General features: G+C 51.2%; 1 protein-coding gene across 1 annotated transcript in view; it reads left to right on the plus strand.

Annotated features, from left to right (window-relative positions):
- The window catches only part of CUX1 (cut like homeobox 1), a 347,958-nt gene extending 325,830 nt beyond the window's left edge, over positions 1 to 22,128 (plus strand). The window contains exons 21-24 of the mRNA XM_036768125.1: positions 4,483 to 4,785; positions 9,165 to 9,353; positions 14,191 to 14,455; positions 21,402 to 22,128. Of these exons, the coding sequence (XP_036624020.1) occupies positions 4,483 to 4,785; positions 9,165 to 9,353; positions 14,191 to 14,455; positions 21,402 to 22,128 (1,484 nt within the window). The remainder of the gene's footprint in view (positions 1 to 4,482; positions 4,786 to 9,164; positions 9,354 to 14,190; positions 14,456 to 21,401) is intronic.
- The last annotated feature ends 1,373 nt before the right edge of the window (positions 22,129 to 23,501 follow it).

A 23,501-nucleotide genomic window follows, 5' to 3' on the forward strand; every position in this document is an offset into this window, starting at 1 on the left:
GTAGGCTTCCCCAGACATGGTCCAAGGGACCATGTCACCAAAAAGGGAAAGAAGCCCTAATCTAGGGCACACAGATAGAACATGGTAGATGGGCTTTCGCAGCCTCGAGGTGAGTGGTTGCGCCAAAGCCTCAGCATGGACAGATGATGGTGATCCAGCCCTCCTTGGCTTCTTCTGGAGTCTGAGATTGAAGGAACCAGAGGTGGGGCAAAGCCCTGGCTTATCAGAACCCACCTCTGGCATCGGAACGTTCCAAGCATCCACTTTCCACGTCTTTTCCTGCTTATTCCTCGGCTCTGGCCAACTCTCGTGTCTGTGTCCCATCTGGACCACAAGCGCTCCCTGAAACTCTGGGTGCAGCCACAGGGGTCGAGTCAGCACCCGCTGGTTAGCATTTCTGGCTCAGCCACAACCCCCCTCCCCCAGCTGTGCATTTCCTTTAAATGGTTTTCTAAAGAGCGATTGTTTCTGTGTGCCCGTTGTAAGGCGCTCCCAGTCTCAGAGGAGTCAATGTTCTGTTACATCTGTCCACGCTTATCAAAAAATGTGGGCTTGACTGTGCTCCCTCTGACCTGAAAATAGACGTCAGGAACACTGCTGTGTGTGCCCACATCTGTTAATGAATAAATTACCTCCCCATCAGAGCAGGCAAAGGACTGGGGGCTGTGGATTCTTTAGGCAGCATTTTATAAGCACTGAGTCACGCCTGATGAAAATCCGTATTGGGGCTGTACAACACAGGAATGTCGATGCTACATACAATGAGGGGTGTATGACTGTGAGGGGTCCACCTCAGTCTGCATTTACGGCTTGGGCTAGGGGGAAGGGTCGTGTGAAAAAGGTAGGCTGGTGAATTTATGGAGAAGACTCACCTTCGGTCCTCTGGTACCTTGCCCACAGCAGGATCCAGGGAGCAGCTCACCGAGTTTGGATGGCGAGAAGGGAAAGAAATTTACAGCTGCTCTGGCAGTTTGGTCCGATTGCTTTAAGCTGGCACCAGGGACAGAATTAGAAGGAACCTAAACCAGTCCAGGGCGGTTTATTAGCCAGGCAGCCATAATTTTGACCTTGCTGTGGGTTAAAGGACATAGACCTGCAAAGAAATCTGTTTATCATGTAGGGAATTCATGCCATCCCTGACAGTGTACAGTGAGCAAGATGGATGGTCTGCCAAATTGGTCCCTCGCATGGGTGAATCAGGGCAAATTTACAGTACAATTCCTTTGCTGCTGCTGATACAAAAATAACATTTGCTGGGTTTTATATTCAGTTGTATGATGACCCAGGGGTGAGCAGAGAAAAGAAATCAGATTTGTAGGATTCATATTGCCCTAAAGATTTATGTGGACCATACCTAGCTTTTATGTCTGTCTCCTTTACATCTTTCATAACCAGTTTTTTAAAAATCCAATTACCCAGGTCGAGGGGATGGCTTTATGTGACTGTCGGGCAACTTTTCTGTATCGAGGACACAATACAGTAAAAGTATTTATCATTTTAAATACCTCTATTTTATTTTGATCATGCTCTGTGTCTGGGGTGACTTAGACACTGAATGTTGTAGTATTCGGGAGATGGTTACCATGCTATTGTGTCTCAGAATAGATCAGCCCCACGTTCTGGCTTCATTCTGCCCAGGAGAGTTTTCTCTGGCCCCATAGAGATGAAAGGAGCACACAGAATGTTGTCATGTTCTCTTTTCTCCTTAATCAGTCAACAGGTATTGACTGGGCATCTATCTGTTCTTCCTACGCAGTATGCCAGGCACTGGCAAACCAAACTGAACAACAAGGCAGTCCCTGACCTCAAGGATCTTATGGTCTAACACAGGGGATGAGGCAGCTCTCTGATAAGTCTGATAGAAGGCTGAATGTGGTATGAAGGGAACTTGCATGGGGGAGCAGAGAGAATGCCAGATGTGGGGGTGAATGCCACCTTCTCCCTCTGCTACTCACTGCATGTGTTAGCAGCCCCTCATTTGACAGATGAAACTGAGACCCAGGGAAGTTGAGTGTCCAAGGTTACACAGGGACTCAGTGTCAGAGGCAGGATCTGAACACACATCCCTGACTCCAGCTCTCCCACAGCGGTGTCACTTAAGCTGGGCTTTGGAGGACCAAAGGGTTTTAGCGGGTGAAGATAAGCGGATGTGTTCTCAACCCTGGTGAGAGCCCACGTAAATGCTTGGAGATGAAGGAGGGTGGGGAAATTGAAGTGTGTGAGAAGCAGACTAAAAGAGTTAAGCAGGACTGTCTACACTGGGTGAGGGAGCAGGTAGTTTGTCCTGTAGACAATAGAGAGAGATTAGGGGCATTGACGTCGTCAGACTTGCACATTAGGACTGTGGCTTTGCCATCAAAGGATGAATCAGAAAGGAGATGACTGGAGACAGAGAGGTCATGAAGGAATGAGGCCGTCCTCAGCGGGGCTGACTGCACCGGGAGCTGGGAGGAGGAGAGGGACGTGGGGGTCTTGGACCTGGGTAAGGCAGAAGATGCTGGTGGCATTCACATAAGTGGAGAAGCTGGATAAAAGGGACAGGCTTAGATGCAAATGGGACTTTGAGGTGGAGAGGCCAGGCTGGAGTTGAGAGGAGCTAGTAATTGAAGTAGGGGTGGATGAAATCACCAAAGGGGGAGAGCGTTGTCAAGGCAAAAGAGAAGGCCAAAGACGGAGCTTTGAGAGAGTGGAAAGAGGGTGACCAAATGAGGGAGCTGGGACCAGCATTCCATTTTATTCATTCAGCAAGTCCACACTGGACAACTAGCCTGGCCACCGCTGGAGTGGGAAGAGGCCTCCGGAGTCGGCTAGACCAATCAATCCCCCATTTATCAATGACAAAACCAAGGCCCTACCCCAGGCTCTTTCTTCATTCAGAAATTAAGAGAAGTGAAAGTCCTTGGCGATTTAGCTACCCCCAAACCTAACTCGAGTCTCTGGACTTTGACAGTGTTGTGACAGTATTTGACAGTATTGTGTGAGTGTGTAAAGGTGCATGTCCACGCTCTCCTGCTGACAACCCAAGTGGGGAGAAGGAAGCCAGAGTAAAACATGGACCAGCTTTCCCCATAGGCTCATGCAGCAGGTTCTCAAGCTGTGATGAGTTGCAGGGGGGAAATCAGAAATAAGACTCAGGCTCAAGATTCTGCCTGCCTAGAAAGTAGCTGTTGGCACAGTTTCCTAAAGAAATCATTTGTTTGGCTTCCAAGTAACCAGGAGCCCGGGAGATTTCTGGAGTCTCCATTGGAAGGGCCCAGAGAGTGGCTGGGCAGCTCTGCACCTGCCTGGGGAGCCCTGGCCTGCTTATTGAATAAGCAAGGGTTTCTTTGCAGCGAAGGGGGCAGAGAGGAAAATAGAGCATCAGCTGTTGATGGTCTTGTTGACATCCTGAACATCTCCCTGTCACGTAAAACTGCCACCACCCACCCTGGTCATATGAGACTTTATTTAAAACCCAACATGTGACCCGGAGCATCAGAACATTTGCAGAGAGAAAAACCATAGATAAAGGACCTAGGGGCATAGTATAATGGAAACATTCAGAAAAAAGTGAGGAGTCTCTGGGCTGCTCCACAGAGATGTACTAAGGCCAGCTCTCTGTTGAGGCAGGGATTACAGGTGTGGGCTCCTGCAGACTTGGGTAGATTTGTTCATTCATTTCAATAGCTTTTTTCTCCTCTTTCTTGCTCTTTATTAAGAGGTGTGGCTTTCGGGGGGGGGGCAGCAGGGGAAGAGAAGGGGTGATACATGCCTTGGGGAAAGACTATTGATTTATTTAAACATTACTAACTGCACGGTAGAGATTTGTAGTTTCTCCTACAAGCCCCTCCTCCTGTTCTACATGTGTGTGGAAATGCTCATTTTCCTTGGCTCTGGTTAAGTCCAAAATTTGTTTTAATTAAAAAAAGAAAGAATGAAGCACCCTCACACTTGAAGTCCCACGGGGCATTTCAGAGGCACAGTTTTAGAAAGAGCACTTTCTGGCTCCCCAAGAGGCCCCAGGCTCCTGACCCAGCTCTGCCATTCAGTGCCCACTCAAGGCCTTTCATCCCCTCTGTAAAATGAGGGGGGTGGGCCAGATGGCTGATGAAGACCCTTCCATCTCTGATCTCGAGAAGGAAAGATTTACCCTGGCCTAGTCTTAACTGACCTCATTCTGCACTAGAGAAAATTGCAAGAATAATAATTCATGATTATATGATTAGTGAATCCGGGAAAACATTACTGAGATCTGTTGAATTCTCCTGTCGCTGTTATTTTTGTATGCTGCAAGGAAAAGATTTTTCTAATCGGTCAGAAAAATAGGATACTGCATTTGCAGAGGAAGCATCCTTTCAGGGAGGTGATCCTTTTAGAGCCCGTATTAGACTCCTGGTGCATGTATTGTGTAGTCAGGTGTTTAATTATTGTTTATAAGATAAGTCAATGCAGACTCGGAGAGAATGTTATTCTAAACCAGGGCTTCACATGTTTCCATTACAGACAGCACTCCAAAGACCTCGGCCAGTTGTAGCCCTGCCCCAGAATCCCCGATGAGCTCCAGCGAATCGGTAAAGAGTTTAACCGAGTTGGTACAGCAGCCGTGTCCTGCCATCGAAACAAGCAAAGATGGAAAAGTTCCAGAGCCCGGGGACCCTCCTGCCTCTGACTCCCAGCCAACGACGCCTCTGCCGCTCTCAGGACACTCGGCCCTCAGCATCCAAGAGCTGGTCGCCATGTCGCCCGAGCTAGACACGTATGGCATCACCAAGAGGGTCAAAGAAGTGCTCACGGACAATAACCTTGGTAAATACCGTCCTTCATTACTAGGGGTGAGAACGCAGGCCGGGCTCCTTGGCTCAGGCCTTGTCCTCCAAGAGCTTATGTTCTGCTGGGACCAGCCAGCAAGCCCGCCTACTGTGTGTCAGGTACAGTCCTTCCCCTCAGGGAGCGCTAGGTATCCTATGAACTGTTTCTTTTTTGAGTTTTAGGGAGAAAAGTGTTTGGAGGAGCATGGGCAGGCTAAGGAAAAGAGCATCATTGGCTATTGGAGCTGCAGAAAACTGAGTTCAAATCCCCCTCTGATACTTATTCCTTGTGTGGTGTTGGTCAGGTTGCTTACCTTCTCAGTTTCCTCATCTGTAAAAGGGGGGGTTGGGCTCTATACTCTCAAAGGTCCCTTCCCATTTTAGACCTATCACTTAATTGCTCTGGGCCTCAGTTTCCTCACCTGTCAAATGATGTGATGGCCTCTGAGGTCTCTTCCAACCCCAGATCAGTACAGACTATTAAACGGGCGTGAAATCTCTGGTTTTCGTGCTTGGGCCCAGAATGCTGTTGTTTACTCTTTCCTATATCCAACATTGAGGCTCCATTTTTGACTTAGTCCTTTCCATGGTTTTTGTTCCCCGTGGTGTGACTAACAAGCCCCAGAAGCAGAAAAGGAGGAAGTGTGCCCCAAGCTGTGTGTTGGGCATGGAACGGATCTAAACGTTTCACCTGTCAGGCATTCGGCCCAGAATGCTTGCTCCAGCGAGGTCTGCCACACTTTCTGGTCAGAAACTGCCAATATTCTGTGACCAGCTTGGGAAGTGGGCAGTCTGAGTACCATCTTCGCCGCCTGACCTGGCGTCGGCCAATCGGAGGGAAGGAGCGGCTCCTTGTGCGTTCTCCCTCTTTCGGGCATTCAGAAGACCGACATAGGCCAAGCATCTATCTGCCCTTGCGCCTCCTTGAACTCCACTAAGACAAAGCCAGTTTGGGCATTGTCTTCTCCAGCAACAGAGGCAGTTGTCCTCAGGACATGGCATCTGAACTGAGTGCTGTCCTGGGCGTTGCTCAGACATAAAAGTCTCCTGCACCAGCGCCCTTTCTTTCCACAGTGGCAGGATGCACACAGGGGCAACTCGCTGGGCTGCTGGACGTTTAGCTGGGAGTCCTTGGGATGGGCCAGATTTCTTCCCTTTTTAGCTTTTTCCAAGGGAAGTAGGAGAGGAAGGAACAGTCGTGATGTCACATCCCTAGGAGCTCTGCCTGAGTGCCTTAGCAGCAGAGGGGCCATCACCAGTCTGCTTTGTTTGAAGAGACGCTCTCTCCCCCCTGGTGCCGGACAAAGCCTTCCATGTCATGGACAGGGAAGGATAATGTCAGTTGTGGAAACCTTCGCCACCACAACTGCCATCAGCTCCTAAGGTGCGGGTCTTTGAAGCCCGTTGGTGATGTTTAGGAAGATCACAGATTTAAACACAATCCGACTGGCAGCTGCTGTGGGGGGTGAAAAACCAACAACAGCTCACAGAAGGCCGCAAAAGCCCAGGTCCTTTTGATCTGCGTTACTAAGGAAAGCAACGTTAAGGGGTTGACAAGTTTACTTTAATCCAGCGTACAAATATCATTTACTTAGTTCAAGGGAAAAAGCCAGCACCCTGAACTTCAGAGCAAATACAAACAAATTACAAACGTCAACAGACAGACCAAATACAATTCATAGTTACCAACATCTGAGTTCAGCCCAGGAGCTCATAACAAGGGCTGGCCCAGAGTCACGTGTGCCACCACACTGTGGGTCAGAGCTCCCAAAAAGAGAAAGCCAACCCCTGGTTTTATACCTTTTTCAGGGTCAAAGGTGAGTCACACATGTGACTCATCCACGTGACCTAAAATCACCACAAAGAGGTGACTTAAACCCACGTGGTCTAAAAGCCTCTGATGTCCCAGACGTCACTCAAACCCACGTAGACTAGGCTTTCCCTTGAGGCAAGGAGGTCTCAAGGACTCCTAATTTAATCAAGGAAACAAAGGCCAAACTCTTCAAAGGCACTTGGTTGAACTAAGTGCTGAGAGCCCATCTTGATTGCCAACACAGGAGGCAGCTGGGCGGTCTCCTGATCTGCCTCCCTCAGAGGAAGGGGTATGCCCATGGTCAGTCACACCATTTAAAGGTGTGATGAGTTGTTTCTCTGTGAGAAATGCTTGTCTTTTCATTCGACACAAGACACATAGTGGATAAAGTAGATTTGGAGTCAGGAAGACCCAGGTTCAAATCCCACCTCAGACACTAGCTGGGTGACCCTGGCTAAGGCACATCCCTCCTGCGGGCCTCAGTTTCCTCACCTCTAAAAGGAGAATGTTGAACTCGATGATCTCTTGGATCATCGAGCTGTAAGATCTGCGGTCCCCCCTTGGCATCCTGTCACTTAGATTGCCACCCGGCGCTTTCTTCAGCTTTCACTGCAGGGATGTACTTCCTGGTGAGCTCCAGGGCAGCATGGCGGCCTGTGGGCCCTACCTCACCAGGGCATGAAGTCACAGCGGCCAGAACTGCCCCTGCTGTGGTCAGAAGGTTAAAGGGGGAGGCATCGAAGGACAAAATGCCACAGATAAATGGGTTTTTCCAAGCTTAGCGACAAAACTTGTGAGACTTGACATGTGACTGGCCTGTCTCTTGAGGATGACAGCTTCCCCTTCTCTGCCCTGCACCACGAAGGACGTGAATCAACCAAGACGCTTTCTCCATGGTCACCGTAGGCCTCTTCCTTCCTGGACCAGCAAAGCCTGCTCGACTTGGAAGGATGATGACCTTTGTCCCTTGGGACTAAGACTGCAGAGCAAGCAGCCATCACAGCAGCCAGGGACAGAGAGCACGGAAATGGGCTGATTGAGACATTGAGACGCAGGCATTCTCTGAAGCCTCTTAGGTTCCGAAGAATAATGGCTTGAGTTTGAGGGGTTTTTGTTTTTCTAATGTCTGGGCGTGCCAGACGTACAGAAAAAAGCTATTTATACATCGTTTTCCTTGAGTGCGAGGATCTTTCCAAGGGATAGGGTTTGGAACAGTCTTCTGTTGAAAGAGGAGGTCAGCTGCTGTTGGTTCCCTGGGCCTGCTGGGCTGAAGGGGGAAGAAGCCCATAGAGCGGCAAGATCTGAAATCAGCACCAAGGAGGTCTTCTTATAAGGATCCGGTGAGAGCCTTTCTCTAGGAATGATCTGACCCCCCTCCTCCACCACCAGATCTTGTTCTGCATCAAAGATGAGTCTATATCTCCATGGGCTGCACATGTTAGAGATTTGCATTCCCCATTAGGGCAGTCTGGATCATAACTGGTTCTCATTTAAACAGCTATAAATGGGCACATTCCTAACCTGTAGCTGAGTAACCATCAGACAGGGGAGAGATTCTTTTCTGCCTTTGAATGGCATTTTTTTTTTAAAGTTCTCATTGCTGTGATCTTGAAGAGCCAGATACCCCACTGACTGGCAGGGAGGAAGAGGCAGGTTTGCCAGGGCTCTGGGAAGAAAAGAGCCTCCGAGAAGAAAGTGTGGATCTGTGAAACAAGAGAGCCTTGTGTCTCTGAGTAGCCCCCTGCTGATGCTGGAGGGGCAAACCAGAGACAAACCATGACCTGCTCCCGGTTTTGTTTTTTTATCATCTAATCAAAACTGTATTTCTCCTTTTCTAACCTTTGGGTGCCTAGAGTTCATTTGTTTGACTTTCCCAAGAATCTTCCCTGGAAGCCAGTGGTGAGCACACAAATCTCAGAAGCCTTCTCATTTCTGTGGAAAGGGGGAGGTGTTCCCAAAGCATTTGCTGACACCTCTGACAGTGTGTGGAGCGGGGATGGTGGGGGTGCTGGTTGGAGGCACTTCTGAAATCCAGTCAATCAGCACCTGCTCTGGGCAGTGGCACCTGAGTGGGCCCTGGAGACATAAGGGGAAGCGGGGGCTCTGGGACCGTGTTAGGATGTCCAAAATATAAATCATCACGATGGTCCTGTAATTCATCCATTGGTCAGCAAGCACTTATTAAGCACCGCCTGTGTGCCAGGCCGCACGCTAAGTCCTGGGGATACAAAGACCTTGTTTAATGAAGCTGTCTTTGCCTACAGGGAGCTTATGTTCTGTGTGTGGCCCAGTATATACGTATGTCAGGATGTGCAGAATAGAAAGAAGGTGTTCTGTGTTCATGTTTGACCCAATCATCTTTTGAGGTAACCGGGAGAATTGAAGATTTGCATTCTCTCTGATCCTTCTTGGTCTGCATCAGCAACTCCAGGGCCTAATTAACAACCTTCTCATTAAAGTCTTTCCTTGCTGCCACCACGCTGAGGGATTGGGGGCCCCTATCCTCCGCCACATGTGGCGGACGTCGGACCCCGCAGTGACGGCTCGGTTTGCTTCCTTCCCAGGTCAGCGTCTGTTTGGGGAGACGATCTTGGGGCTCACCCAAGGCTCCGTCTCTGACCTTCTCGCTCGCCCCAAGCCCTGGCACAAATTGAGTTTGAAGGGAAGAGAGCCCTTTGTCCGGATGCAGCTGTGGTTGAATGATCCCAACAACGTGGAGAAGTTGATGGACATGAAGCGGATGGAGAAGAAAGGTGAGCATGCCCTGCGAGGGGCTTCCTTGTCCCCAGGTTGACTGTTTCAGTTCTCGAGTCTCATAAATTCGATCTGAAGAGACAATGGCCCACGAGTCGAATGCAATGCAGCATTTGTTTGGTCAGTTGGCTGTTGTCCTTCAGGCTCCAAGAAGACCAAATGATATCACACTGTGAGGGTCAAGGTGCCCCGTATGGCCAGCTGTGGCCAATCAGACCAGTATGAGCCCAAGAGGCTCTCCCACTGGTTGGCACGTTCCTTCGGGGCTGCCCCTTGCCCCATCTCGGCCTCACGTGAGCCCGTGCTTTGCAAGCCTGTTCCTTAGTGACCCCTCCCAGCCAGCGTGCTGTTGGCCTGTTTGGAGGAGGAGGGAAGGGAACCAGCTGGAGCCCCGTAGGTGGCAGGGTCTTTTTTTCCGATCTCATCGGACAGCTGAGGTTTATTTGTGTTGTTATCCTGTGCTGTGTAGGTTACAGAACAGGAATAAAAACGATACCAATGAAGGTAGCCAAATGACCGCTCGTGGTTACAGCTTGCCAAGTGTTGCCCTCAAAAACAAAGCCATTTTCTTTCAACATCTCTACAAAGTTCATAATTTTTAAATTTCTGGCAGACCTATGATTTAGTAAACATTTATTAAGGGCCTGCTGTGTGCCGGGGAGACCATCCCTCTGCCAGTGAAGGCAGCACCGTCTCCACACTCAGGGTCCTCGGCTTGCAGCTGGCACGGGTCGCAGCTGGCCCTGGAGCCTCGGGCTTCCTGACTCGGGAAAGCTTCCTCTAGACTGTTCTGGACAAGCATTGTCACCCCGAGGAAACCAGAGCTCAGAGGTGAGCTGACTTCCCCAGTCTTGAGACAAGTCAATGGGAAAACCAGGCCTTGGGCCCCAAGTCCAGTGTTCTTCCCACTAATCATAACTAACATGTACATTGTGCCTCCTGCGTGCCAGGCACTGTGCTAAGCACTTTACAGACATTATCCCATCTAATCCTCCCATTGCCCCTGAGAGGGACATGCTGTTATTATCATCCCCATTTTACAGATGGGGAAACTGAGGCAAGCAGAGGTGAAGTGACTTGCCCGGGGTCACACAGCCAGTAAGTGTTTGAGGCTGGATTTGAACTCCTGGCTCCTGGCCCAGCACTCTAACCACTGCACCACCTAGCTGACCAACCCGCCTTGCTGCTGGGAAGGAAGCCTTGGCAGAATGAGGCTTTAAAACAGATTTCTTCTCTGCAAAAACACAAGTTCTGAGCACAGGAGCCCCGTGCTCAAAGCACCCAAAGCTTTTTTAATGTATCTGGCAGTCCCTCCAGGTAAGAGCTTGCTCCGAGGGCTATTACCATGGTCTGGCTCTGCCTTGGCCAACAGGCTCCAGTCCTTCCTCAGTGTCTTGGCCCTTTTGGCCACCATCAGGGAAACATGGATTCCTTCTCCAAGTCATGTTTTCAAATGAGTGACGGAGGAAACAATAGCGTTGACATGCCGTTGTCACCATATTTTTCCACCAAGTTCCTTCACCTTGATCCCTCAATCTAAGGGATGGGTCTATTCACTAAGCTTTCAGCATGGCCCCAACGGATTCTGTGCTTGCCTCCTTAATACCACATTCATTCACTAGGCATTCATAAGCACCTACTGTGTGCCAGACTCCATGCCAGAGCTTGGGGATGTAGAGACCAAGACAAAATAGTCCCACGTTCCACTAGAAGCGGTAGTATGTCCATATGCATAATAGAGGCAGCTAGGAGCATAGCAGATAAGGCCAGAGTCGACAAGACCTGTGTTCAAATTCTGCCTCCAGGATTTAGTAGCCTTGTGCCTCTCAGCAGGTCAGTGAGCCTGCCTTCCAGTCTCAAAGTTGTGATCCTCTCATCCTTTGACATAGAAATAAATGCAAATTAGATTCTAAGGAAATGGGGTGAGGGGTAGGGGGACTGACACCATCAGGGATCAGCAGAGACCTGATCTGTAGGAGGTGGTCCTTGAGCAAAGCTTGAGACCCCCAGACACAGGTGATGGAGAGGGTCCTCCAAGCCCAGGAGCCCAAAGGAAGGAAGACAAAATGTTGTGGACAAGGATTGCAACCTAGCACGTGTGATGGGCAGTCATGTGCTCCGAGGCCGCAAAGGTCACCGGGAGACAGACTGGAAAGGACTTCAGATGTCCAGCAAGGGAGTCTGCACTCTGTCCCAGAAGTCCTCAAGAGCCACTGGCCCTTCTTGAGCCAGGGTGGGGGCCACCACAATAGTCTGGGTGGGAGGCAACAAGGACCTTAATCAAGGGACCTGACTTAGGAAATAGAAATGACAAGACTTGGCAGCTGATTGGGGAGAAAGTGAGGACTTGAGAAACGTGGGTGATGAGGAGGAAGGTAGTGTCCTTGGTGGAGATGGAGGAGTTTGTACATGGAATTGGTTCAGGATCCCAAAAGTGCCATCCATAGCAGCCCCAAAATAGTGTGTGGGAGAATCTCAGATTTTAGTGCATGGACCAGGAAACATAAGGTATTTCTATTTTTAATATGTTCACTTAAGGAGGTATATCAAGCAGCCTCACCAGACCTGAGGAGTTTCCCTAGAACACTGGTGCAGTCATTCCATGGGCTCCAAGCACCATCTTGTGGCAGCATAGAGTTACTGCTTCTGCTGAGTCTAGGGTCTTCCATGGGCCAAGAAGGCAAACCCAGCTTCCTACAAACTGAACAGTGCCTTGGACGCACAGGACATGAGAACATGAATCAACCCCAATAAGTGAGCCAGGAGCCTGACCTGTTAAACAGTAACCATGATGTTGAAGCATCACATTTGAAAAGGAATTGGTGCTTACATCCAACTCTCCATTATCTACAGTAATGGAAAGAGAGAGAAATAGCTGGCCCAAAAGAGCAGATAATCTAAAAGGCATTTATTTCTGTTTGGCTTGGAAATAAAAATGATAAATTGATAAATTTATAAATTGATAAAAAGGGTGCAGGGAGGAGCAAATTTACCTTTCTAATGATGTTCTCCTCAGTCTGATAATGAGTTGCAATCTTTGAAAAGAAATCAAATAACAAAGAAATATAAACCAAAGATAAAAACTTGTGCCGCAGATAATCCACCAAGAGAGCAAGCAACATACCCAGCATTGAGAGCTGCCTCTATTCCTTGGGGCAGAATTTTCTTCTTCCTTTATCCCCAGGCTACTGTCTGAAGCCTCTGTTTGCCTCCCCAATGTGCCTAGATCACCAGTCCTTCCTAAGGTTTCTCTTACTGTCCTTTTGCATCTGGTGGCCTAACATGATCTGGAAGGACCTTTAGAAACCATTAAGTCCCACCCTTCATTTGATAGGTGGGGAACCAAGGCCCAGAAGAGAGAAGTGACCTGGGGCTCCCTGGCCCCAAGGCCAGCTCCCATCCACTTTGCCACATGGCCTCATTCCCTGGGGTTCAACCCCACAACCACCCTTGGTGTTGATGACAGTCACCCCATGTCCACTCTTGTTCCCCAGCCTCCATGTTTTCTTCTAAAACAGTGATCACAAGGGAGCCCCTGGTGGCCACTGGAGATTTTAAGCACAGTGTATAGAAGATAGGCAGGATTCAGGCTCAGCCAAAGCAGCTGCTGTCCAGCTCCATCACTCCCAGGCACCTCTTGGAAGCTGTATTCCAAATTCTTCAGCGGGAGGAATGATCATGGAGGATTCATTTGCTAACACATTGAGACCCACTTTTTGTTCAGCCTTGGAGTAGGGAAGATCAGGGTTCAGATCCTGCCTCTGACACTTTACTGACTGGGCGACCCTGGGCAGGTCCCTTAAGAGAGACCTGGGCAATTCTCCGAACCTATTAACTGCCAAGTGGGTAACAGTCTCCTTCTGTTAGAGGGACTTCAGTCCCCCAACAGCCAACTATCTGTAGGAAGAGAAGAAGAAAAACAGATGATATAAGACCAACAATGACCTGAATTTCATTTTTATTTTATTTTAGAATATATTATTGTTGTTAGTAATAATAATGTATCTTTTATAGTATGTGAGTTGAAATATTAATGTGTTCTTATATAGTACTGTTTATCAGTTCTCATTGGAATCTTGCTTTGGACCCTCACTCCTGGCCCCATGACCTTAGAAAGCCCAAAGTCACTTAGCACCTCCAAGCCTTAGTTTCTTCATTTGTCAAGTGGGGGAAGTGCAGCATGGTCAGTAGAAAGAGCCCTGGATCTGGAGTCAGCAGACCCGGGTTTGAATCCTAGCTCTGTTCCTTGAGCTGCATGACTTTGCGCATGTCACCTGTCTTCTCCCAGAGCTCCCCTGTAAGCTGGAGGGGTTCCAGGCCTGTCCTAAGGCTAAATCAGTAATCTCACGATGCCCCCAGGACCTGAGGACCGTGTGAGATGGCGCTTGTTACATCTCTGTATAAATGTCGGTAATCTCTATCAGTTTTCTCCCTGCTGCATTCCGGACCTCGGTGATTCACCACTCTGGGACATTTCTCAACAAGAGTCCAGGTCATCACAGGCTGTAAAACCCATGTGGATTTAGGATTAATTGAAAGTTCACAGTGCAGTGTCTGTGATAGGGAGAGGAATAGGGTTGGATGCTATAGACACTGACCGTGTGGCAGAAAGAGCCTTGGACACACAATCAGGAGGCCAAGACTCAGACACATACGTGGTTTGGGGCCCCTTCGAGGCAGTTCTCTAAGAGCCAGTTAGGTGTAAAGAAGCTGGGCCCCAGGCCAACGTGTTGTCCTTCACAGTACCTGGCCCGTAGGAGGTGCCTGATAAATGTCTGATCAGCATCATTGCCCTCAGGAGCCTTGGGAAGCTAAAGTGGTTTCTTTCTCTTTCAGCCTACATGAAGCGGAGGCACAGCTCAGTGAGCGATAGCCAGCCGTGTGAGCCCTCCTCAGTGGGCATCGACTACAACCAGGGCGCCAGCCCCCAGCCCCAGCATCAGCTGAAGAAACCCCGCGTGGTGTTGGCACCAGAAGAGAAGGAAGCTCTCAAACGAGCCTATCAGCAAAAGCCATACCCATCACCAAAAACCATTGAAGAACTCGCCACCCAGCTCAACCTGAAAACCAGCACCGTGATCAACTGGTTCCATAACTACAGGTATGAGCCTGTGAGCTGCCGGGTGACTGGGGGAAAGAGAGCAGGATGGAGGGTGCGGGTCCACATCCTGCCCCGGGCACTGGGGGAGTCCCTCCAGCTCTGAACCGGCAGCCTGGGATTATTGACAAGGTCCCAGCACTCCGCCCAGCCCTGGGGGGAGATGAAAGAAGGGGGCTGGTCCACACCCCTTGGCAATCAAGGGTTCGTTCAGTTGTCTGGTGCTCGAGGAGCTTAACATGATCCATTCCCAAGGGGTGGTAGTGTGACATCACAGGTGGACTCACTCTGAGTGGGGAGGGGGTGGAACAGTCAGTAAAGGCCAGCTAGGAAAGAGCTGTGCAGCTGCTGCCAAAGACACTGCATCACTCCCTTCCTCCGGAACCTCCAGTGTCTCCCTATTACCCCACCTTTCCAAGCTCCATGGAGGTGGCTGCGCCTCTGGTTCCCTGTAGTCCAGCTCTCTGTTGCTCACCCAGAAGCCAATCAGCCCCCATTGCTGTCCCGTGCATAGAAGGTACTCCTTTCACTGCTGCAGGAAGCCAGCCCCATTCCCTGGCCTGCTTCATTCAGGACACACTCATCAACATGTTCTACCGGGTCAGAACATAAGCACAGTGCCTGGTGGTCATTCGGCCAATGAGCATTTATTAAGCACCTACTAGGGGATGGAGATCCCTGCTCTCGAGCCCACAATCTAATAGGGAAGATGAGGTGCCGACAGTGACGCACACACCAGCTACAGGCAGGATACACTAGAGAAAAATCAGCAGAGGGAAGGCCTTAATTAAGAGCAATGGAGAAAGGCTTCCTGCAGGAGATGGGATTTTTGTTGTCAACCAGTCATCCATTTGTGGCCGGCTCCTCGTGAACCACGGAGCACAGCACATCAGTGTTGTCCGTAGGGTTTTCCTGGGAAAGACGCTGGAGTGGTTTGCCATTTCCTCCAGTGGATTAAGGCAAACAGGTTAAGTGACTCACCCAGAGTCACACAGCTTGTGAGTCTCTGAGGCCAGATTTGAACTCTGGTCTCAAGGACTCTAGGTCCAGTGCTGTGTCCACTGAGCCACCTGGCTGCCTCTTTAGCAGCTCGATTTTCATTGGGGCTTAAAAGAAGCCTAAATTGCAAGGCTAGGGGGCTGGGGGATAGGGGTGCCTTCAACAATAGTAGGGGAGTAAGGAAGAGGGGATAGTTTACGGGGAAAGATAACGAATCAGTTTGGGACATGTTGGGTTGAAGGTGTCTGGAGTTGGACATGACCAAAAGTGACTAAAAACCAGACGTGCAGTTGGCGACATTTAATGGGCAGGTGGTAGTGTGTCCATAGTAAGAACTCGCTAGATGCTCACTGACCGGAGGCTCTGCAGCGTGGGGGCCTTGGCTTCCTGGGGTCCACTCAGCTCACTTCATTTCAGGCCTCCTTCCTCAGGATCTCATTAGTTACCTTGACTCTTAATCCTGCCCTCAGTGGGCTTTCCTTCCATCAGGGTTCTCAGATCTTAGGCGGTCCCTGCCCACCCCCCACTCCCCGGGGCAAGAAGCAGTTGTTTACCACATGTTACAGACGGCTGGGTTTCACCACTGTGCCCCTGGCTTGTCCGGGGTACGAGGAGATATGTGTGTGGCTGGCTGGGGGACGCCTTCCTAGCGTCCCTCCCCGGGGCTGGGCTGTGGCCAGTCTTTGTCACCATGGGTCACATGGTTCAGGCTGTGTTCTCTGGCCATGGAACTGGTTTATAATATTCCCTCTGAAGTTTTCTACTCAAAAGGCCAGTTTTAAGCAGAGCATTGGAGAGAGAGAGAGAGTGTGTGCGTGTGTATGTGTGCACATGCGTGTGTGTGTGTGTGTGTGTGTGTGTGTGTGTGTCCCCAGGAACCACAGCAGACGTCACACTCTGGGTGTCATCTCCCGACAAGAGCACACGGCAGAGAATTTACTGCCTGTCCAGACTCTCGGACCCCTTCCTCCCAGAATTCAGCACATATGGAATTGCCTCCATCTCTGCAGAGCCAGGCAATTAGAGAATAGCACGTTTAGCTGTGTTAATGAGCTTTTTTGGAGGAGATGCTAATAGTCATACACGCACGCACACACACAGTCTCTGTCCCCGGGCATTTACCAAGCAGACATTCTTCTCCAGACTCTCAGGCCCTTCCACGGCCACCACCACCACCACCACCTCCCCACTGTCCCTTGTCCTGCCTGCCACTCACCCCCCGGGGACAGAGGCCATGTAGTTCAGGGCCACCCCTCAGGGAGGTCCCCAAGGACAGAAAACATCCGGCTTTCTCAGAAGCGTTCTCCTGCTGGGAGTCGGCAGCAAGGTCTTGGCGGTGTTCTCTTCTGCCTGAGTGAATTCACAGGAAATCATGCCTTGGACTGTTCTTGTCGGGACAGAAAATGACACCGTGTGAAGGCAGGAGATGGGAGCCTTTGAGGGGTTATCACCATCATGGAAGGGCAGCCAGTCCTGAGGCAGGGAGGAGGGAGTGTAGACCACACAGCAGGAGAGCTGGAAGGGCCTCGGGGTCCATTAGACAGGTGAGCAGACTGAGGCCTGAGACGGTGAAGGGACTTAGGACCCAGGATGATGGACTTTTGTGTCATGGACCCTCTGGGTAGTATGTGCTGAAGCCTCTGGTCCCCTTTTCAGAATCAGTTTTTAAATAATTAAAGGAAGTTTTAGTTAGAGGTTAGTGAAATTAAATATGTAATGTTTTTTCCCCATCCAAATTCCTAGACCCCTGAAATCTAGCTGTGGGCCCTTTGGGAGTCCATGGGCCACAGGGTAAGAACCTGTGATGTTGAGCTTGAGGCAGGCCCTCAGTTTACCGATGAAGAGACTGAGGGTCACAGGTGCAGTGACTTCCCAGGGCGTAAGCGTTGGACCTGGAAGGGACCCCAAAGGCCCTCTCAAGCAGCTTCCTCTTCCTCGAGGGGCTCAAAGTCTTATACCCTGGTGGGTGTCATGCATGCCACAGGAGGCCCTCTCCTCCTAGTTGGTGCTCTGTCAAATAAATTAGGCAGTGTAGACACATCTCCCATAGGATACTTGCTCTCCTCCTAGAAGCCAGAGAGCTGGGCCCTTGGAAACTCTTCCAAAAGACAGAAGGAAGTAGAAGACTGCATGGCGCTCCCACACCCAAAGCTTGGGGCTGCAGCTGGACACATTCACTCCCCAGACCAGAGGGCCATTATCTCTCACATTGGTGACAAGTCTCAGCCTCTCTTCTGGGTCCCAGCATCAAGCCAACAACTCCTCTGATCCTCCCCTTCAGAAAGCTGCTCTCGGCATTAATACACACCCTGAGCTTCCATCCAGCCTTGCTCCTCACAGCCGGGGAGCAGGCCAGAGTGGAAAGAGCCTTGAGCAAGGCCAGAATGTGGGCCACGCTCCAACGTGGCCAGCCAAAGGGACTCCCCCAGGGCAGGTATCCAAGGCCGGTCCTCAGACGTTCAATTCCATCTTGAGGACCTCTGCTAAAAAGCCGTCCCTTTCTTTCTCCACACGAAATCATATCTGTAGGCCTTCACATGCTCGTTGCAAGCTTTTGGAGCTCATCAACCTAGAGAGGGACAGTGATGGCCAGAGAGGCACCAGGCCAGAGCAGGGACAGAATTGTCCTTGGCCACAGGCAGACTTGGATTGGAGTCCTTCTGACTTATGCTGGGCTGTGTGACCCTGAGCCAGTCACTTCACCTGTGAGTGCCCTAGTCTCCAAGACTGTAAGTTGCTAAAAGATGGGGTTCTACCTTGACAGAGGGAGGGGTCCTGATGAGGGGCTCTCGAAAACAGTGAAAGGACCAGGACCGACATTTGGGGTTACGGAAGCGCCCCCTTGGGGAGAGGCCATGCAGGGCCACTCCTCCCGTTGTACTGATGAGAAAACATGAACTCCCAAGGGCTGAATGACTTGACTCCAGTCACATCCTTGTATGTGACAACTGGGATTCAAACCCACATCATCTGACTTCCAATCAAAGGGTCTTTCCACTACACCCCCTAGCGTGATATTCTAGTCAGAGTGGAACATTTAACAAATGTTTTTTAAATAGACAAATTGAATATCCTGAATGCATAGGATTCACATTTCTGGAGATGGAAGGGGTCTCAGAGGCTATGGGCTCCAACCCCCACATTTTAGAGATGAGGCAACTGAGGCCCAGAGAAATTAAGTGACTTGCCCAAGGCCACACAGCCAGCAAGGGGCAGGTGCTCTTTGTAGACACCACCCTTCCTCCCCTGCCTCCAGAAGGCTTGACCACAGCTGTGGAGGAGCAGGTCCTTTATTGCAGGACGCCTGATCCTTGTGGCCTCACCGAGAACAGACCACGGGAGCCACATGCACCTAGGCCACCAGAGTGAGAGTCTTGGGGTTTGCTATGGATGTGATTAACAGTGGCTCAGATCCAGAACTGCTAGATGGATGGCCAGAGCCTGGGGCTTGTCTGTCCTTGGGGCAAAAGCAGCTAGATCCTGATGGCCTGGAGTGGGGAGGAAGGAGGGCCCCAAGGGCAGAACTGGGAGCAAGGAAGCAAAGGGAGGCTTGATATAAAGACGAAAAACTTGCTAACAGTTACATCTCTCCAGAAGTAGAATGGCCTGCCTTGGGAGGGGGCAGGCTCCCTGTCCCTGGAGGTATTCAAAGCACAGGCTTCAAGCAGGTTGGTGAAGTGGACTAGAGCACCATCCGTGAGGGCCTTCCCATTTCAAACTTGTGGAATTCCCAGCATTCCTCAACATCAAGACCCAAAGTGAAAGCCTGAAGGGACCTTGGACAGCATGGAGTCCAACCCATTTTACAGACAAGATGAAGTTGACTTCCCCAAGGTGACATAGCCAGGATTGAGCCCCATACCTGACGGGTTCTCGAGCCCCCTGCTCTGAGGCTGCCCCCATGTTCTGCAAGGGCCCCTCCCTGACTGCCCTTGCTGAAGGCAACCCTGAAGCCGGACACACGATGTCCTCAACTACGGCGACTATCCTGTGGCCGAAGCAGCCCATGGGCCCCTTCTCCTCCCCTCACCCCCACCCCAGCATCTGCCAGAGAGATGAGCACACAGACACAGATCATCCAGGCACAAGGACATGCTTCTGAGCAAGAACACACACATATGCATGAACACACACTCATGCACAGACATATACACATACACACTCATGAACCCCCTGCACACATGCAGACACACGTACACATGCATGCACATGTATGGACACATTCTCATGGGTATATACTTGCACGTGCATGCGCACACACACACACAGCCCATGGCCGTCCCTGCCATACCTCTCTCCCCGGGAGTCTGTTAGGCCTCGATTTGACTTGAGTTAACATGCCAGTTAAGCTTCTGTGCAGGCACACACTCTGTCAGTTAATCCAAATGGGGATCACAGACCTAGAGCTGAAAGGTGCCCCGGGCCCCATCCAGGCCAGCCTCTTGAGGAGACTGAGGTGCAGGGATGTCACACGGAGTAAGCATCAGAGGTAGAATCTGAACTCGGGTCCTCTGGCTCTCAGTTCATTCCTCTTGCCCCTTTACTTGGGGAGAGATAAAAAGTCATGGTCACTATTAAAGAGAGCTTTAAGAGGCACTGACATCTCACTGGGGGGTGGAATTACATGGTTAGCGCTGCTGGGGGCCAGTGGGGCTCCTCTTCTGGGCCCCGCCCAGGATGTCAGTGGTGCTAGGGGCTCCAGCTCCGGCTCCTCCCCTGCCCTGGGACTTGAGGCCTTAGGGAGGAGAAGGGACTGGCCCAGGGTCAGGCAGCCAGGAGGGGCTCTGCTCACCAAGCCGCCACTCATCTACTCGAGGTCCTTGCCTTCTTCCATTCTGGGCGCGTTTACTGAGAGCGGGCCTCATGCTGGGCACCGGCTCACCCGTGAGGCTCTCAAACTCGCCCTGGGAGGGGGCAGTGCACGTGTTTGTGCCTCCATCCCACTGCCCCCCTGCTGCTCCTGTGGCGGTGCTGCTCTGGATCCCAGACCAAGTCCTGGTCCCCAAAGGTGGTGTGGGGCTTCATGGAAAAAAGGGAGAAGTAATGAGAGTAGCTGGTGCCTACTGTGTGCCAGGTGCACTGCCAGGAGCTTTTCTCAATCCTAGCTTGCAACACTGGGAGCTAGATGCCTTTGTGATGCTCCTTTAACAATTCAGGAAACTGAGGCAGCCGAGTGTCACAGTGAGTAGAGCGCTGGCCCTGGAGTCAGGAGGACCTGAGTTCAAATTCGGCCTCAGACACTTGACGCATTTACTAGCTGTGTGACCTTCGGCAAGTCACTTAACCCCAATTGCCCTGCCTTCCCCCCCTCCAAAAAAAAGTGACAATTCTCAGGGAGGGGGAGAGAAACATAAGAGGAAATGTAGGTACCATATAAATAAAAGATATTAACAATGTAGGAAACTGAGGCAAACAGGTTGAAGTGATTTCCCCAGGTTCACACAAGTAGTAAGTGACAGAATTCGAACTCAGCACTTCCTGACTTCCGGTTCTGGGTTCTAGTTGCTTAGAAAGAGCCGGATTTGATTTTCTTCTGTTACTGGGTAAGGGTGCGCCTTGGGAAGAGCCAGAGCTTCTCTGTAAAAGGAAGATCCAGACTGGTCATTCCAACCTCCGAGCCTGAGCAGTCACCATCTCTACTGTGACATTTAGGACTGAGTCCGGGGGAGGGTCAGCGTGTCAGTACGGACCTAAAGAGGCGAGGAAGGGCCACGTTGGTGACCCAGGACGGGTCAGCGCCCTGGACCTCAGAGGGCTCGGGCGAGGTGGCCGCCGAGGCCCGAGCTCCAGATGTCTGGTTTCCCGGCGCTGTGATCCCCGCTGTAAATGGGAAGGTGGGCTAGAAGGCCTCCGAGGCCCCCCTCCCAGGTCTGACTCTGCAATCTCTCGACCCCGGTGACCCCTGGTTAGGTGTCCCCCGGCTGACCGCTGCTTGTCTTCTCTCTCCTAGGTCTCGCATCCGCAGAGAACTATTCATCGAAGAAATCCAAGCAGGAAGCCAGAGCCAGGCCGGGGCCAGCGACTCGCCGTCGGCCAGGAGCGGCCGGGCGGCCTGTCACAGCTCGGAGGGCGACAGCTGCGACGGCGCGGACGCGGAGGGGCCGCCCGAAGGGAAGCCGGGCACCAGCGGCCCCGAAGCGCCCGAGGAAGCCGGCGGCGCGGCCACAAAGTCTCAGGGAGGGCAGGCGGAGGCGGCGGCGGAAGCGGGCGGGGAGGCCCAGCAGAAGACCGAGTCTTCGCTCCATTTGGGAACGGAGACCCTGGCCGAGACCGACGACGAGGGCCGGCCCGGGGGGCCGCGTCGGAGCTCTCCGCCAGGGTCTCAAGGTGCAGGAGAACCCCCGGAGGCCCCGCCAAACTCTGCTCCAGAAGAGGACGCCTCTACCTCAGCCGCCTCCGCCGCGGTCCCCGCCGGGGAGAGCCCCTACAAGCCGAAGGAGAGCGCGGAGAAAAGTCCCAGCTTGCCAAGTACCAGCTCCACCGCGGCCGGCCCGGGCCCGGGCCCGGGCTCCCAAAAGACCAGCTCACTGCAGAGCCTGTTCAGCTTCCCCGAGGCCGGCTCCAGGAACACGCGGGACAACACGCTGAGGAGAAAGAAAGCGGCCAACTTGAACAGCATCATCCACCGCCTGGAGAAGGCCGCCAGCCGGGAAGAGCCCGTGGAGTGGGAGTTTTGAGGGCGCGCTGGCCCCTGGCTCGGGAGAGCTGGGCAGGCGGGGCCGGACCTCCCTCCGCCGACTGGCACTCCTTGGGCTGCGCACTTACCGCCCTGCAGGCCACGGGGCAAAATCGCCATAGGCCAAGGTGCATATAGAAAACAGAAGGGGCGCTGAGCCCATTTACGTTGCGTTTTCGAGGAAGAAAACAGATGTGTAGTCAAGCCTTTTTGTACCCTCAAGTGTTTTTTTATCGCCCTAAGTGATTTCCACAGTTTCTGGAATAACTCTTACAGCCTTTGCCTTGTGCCCTCGTCTTTCGTGTGGGCTTTTAAAAAAAAAATCAAACCCACATATTAAAAGGGGGCTTTTTATCCGCCATCTAATGGCTTCAGAGCGATAATACACTATTATCTTCTTAAACCAGGAAAAAATGGGGAGGGGGGGGTGGGGAAATTTTTCAGAAAAGTTTAAAAAAAAAGAAAGTTTTTGTAGCTGTCCAGTTGCCACTAAGAGATTGCACAGTCAAGCCGACTCTAAACACACTAGTTTGGATTCCTAAATATTTTCAAGAAAAGAATCTTCTTGTTTGAAACTTTGAATTTAAAAAAAAAACACATTTACTCCACATATTTTTTAACAAAAGAAAAAAAAAGTCACATCAGGAAAATATGTTGGTTTGTGGTAGCTGACGGGCCGGGCGGGCGTCGTGTTTTCTGTGAGTGACGATAGAACCTTGACACGTAGTGCACATGACTCCATAGCTTTAACCAATTCTGGGCTTTTGCAGACCAGGGTTTGTTTAATACACTCCATTTTAGGCCAAATCAGGACAAAAAAAATCGGAATCTAGGTATTTTATAATCTGCTTTTTAACCTCTAACCGCAGAGCACGCTGATCAGACCTCATATCTGGGAGGTTTCGGAGACAAGTTAGAACCGTAATATGTACTTGTTGGTTTTGCTTAATTTATAGCGTCTATGTGTTTTGTTTGCCTGCCTGTGTGGATGTGTATGTGTTGTGTATGTATGTGTGTGTGTGTGCGCGCATGTGCGTGTGTGTATGCACGCTTTGGAAAAGAAAGAGGGAAAAGAGTTGGCCAGTAACATTTCAGCATGCAGCTCGGGGGCCCTTGGTTACAATTTGAGGTGCCCAGGAGAACTGGGAGAGGGTTCTGTTCCTTGTCGATGGAGGTCTTTCCCTGTTGGAGATGGTGTCATAAACCACTCTCACTGAGCTGAAGCCTGCCTCAGATGAAGATAGCTCCATTGGCATCATAATCTCTTTTCTCTCTCTCTCTCTCCCCCTCCCTTTCTCCTCTTCTCTCCCTCTCTCTCCTCCTCCTCTCTCTCTCCCCCTCCCCTCTCTCTTCTTCTCTCCCTCTCTCTCCTCC

This window comes from Trichosurus vulpecula, chromosome 7, assembly GCF_011100635.1.
Source record: "Trichosurus vulpecula isolate mTriVul1 chromosome 7, mTriVul1.pri, whole genome shotgun sequence".
In the NCBI taxonomy this organism is placed as follows: Eukaryota; Metazoa; Chordata; class Mammalia; order Diprotodontia; family Phalangeridae; genus Trichosurus; species Trichosurus vulpecula.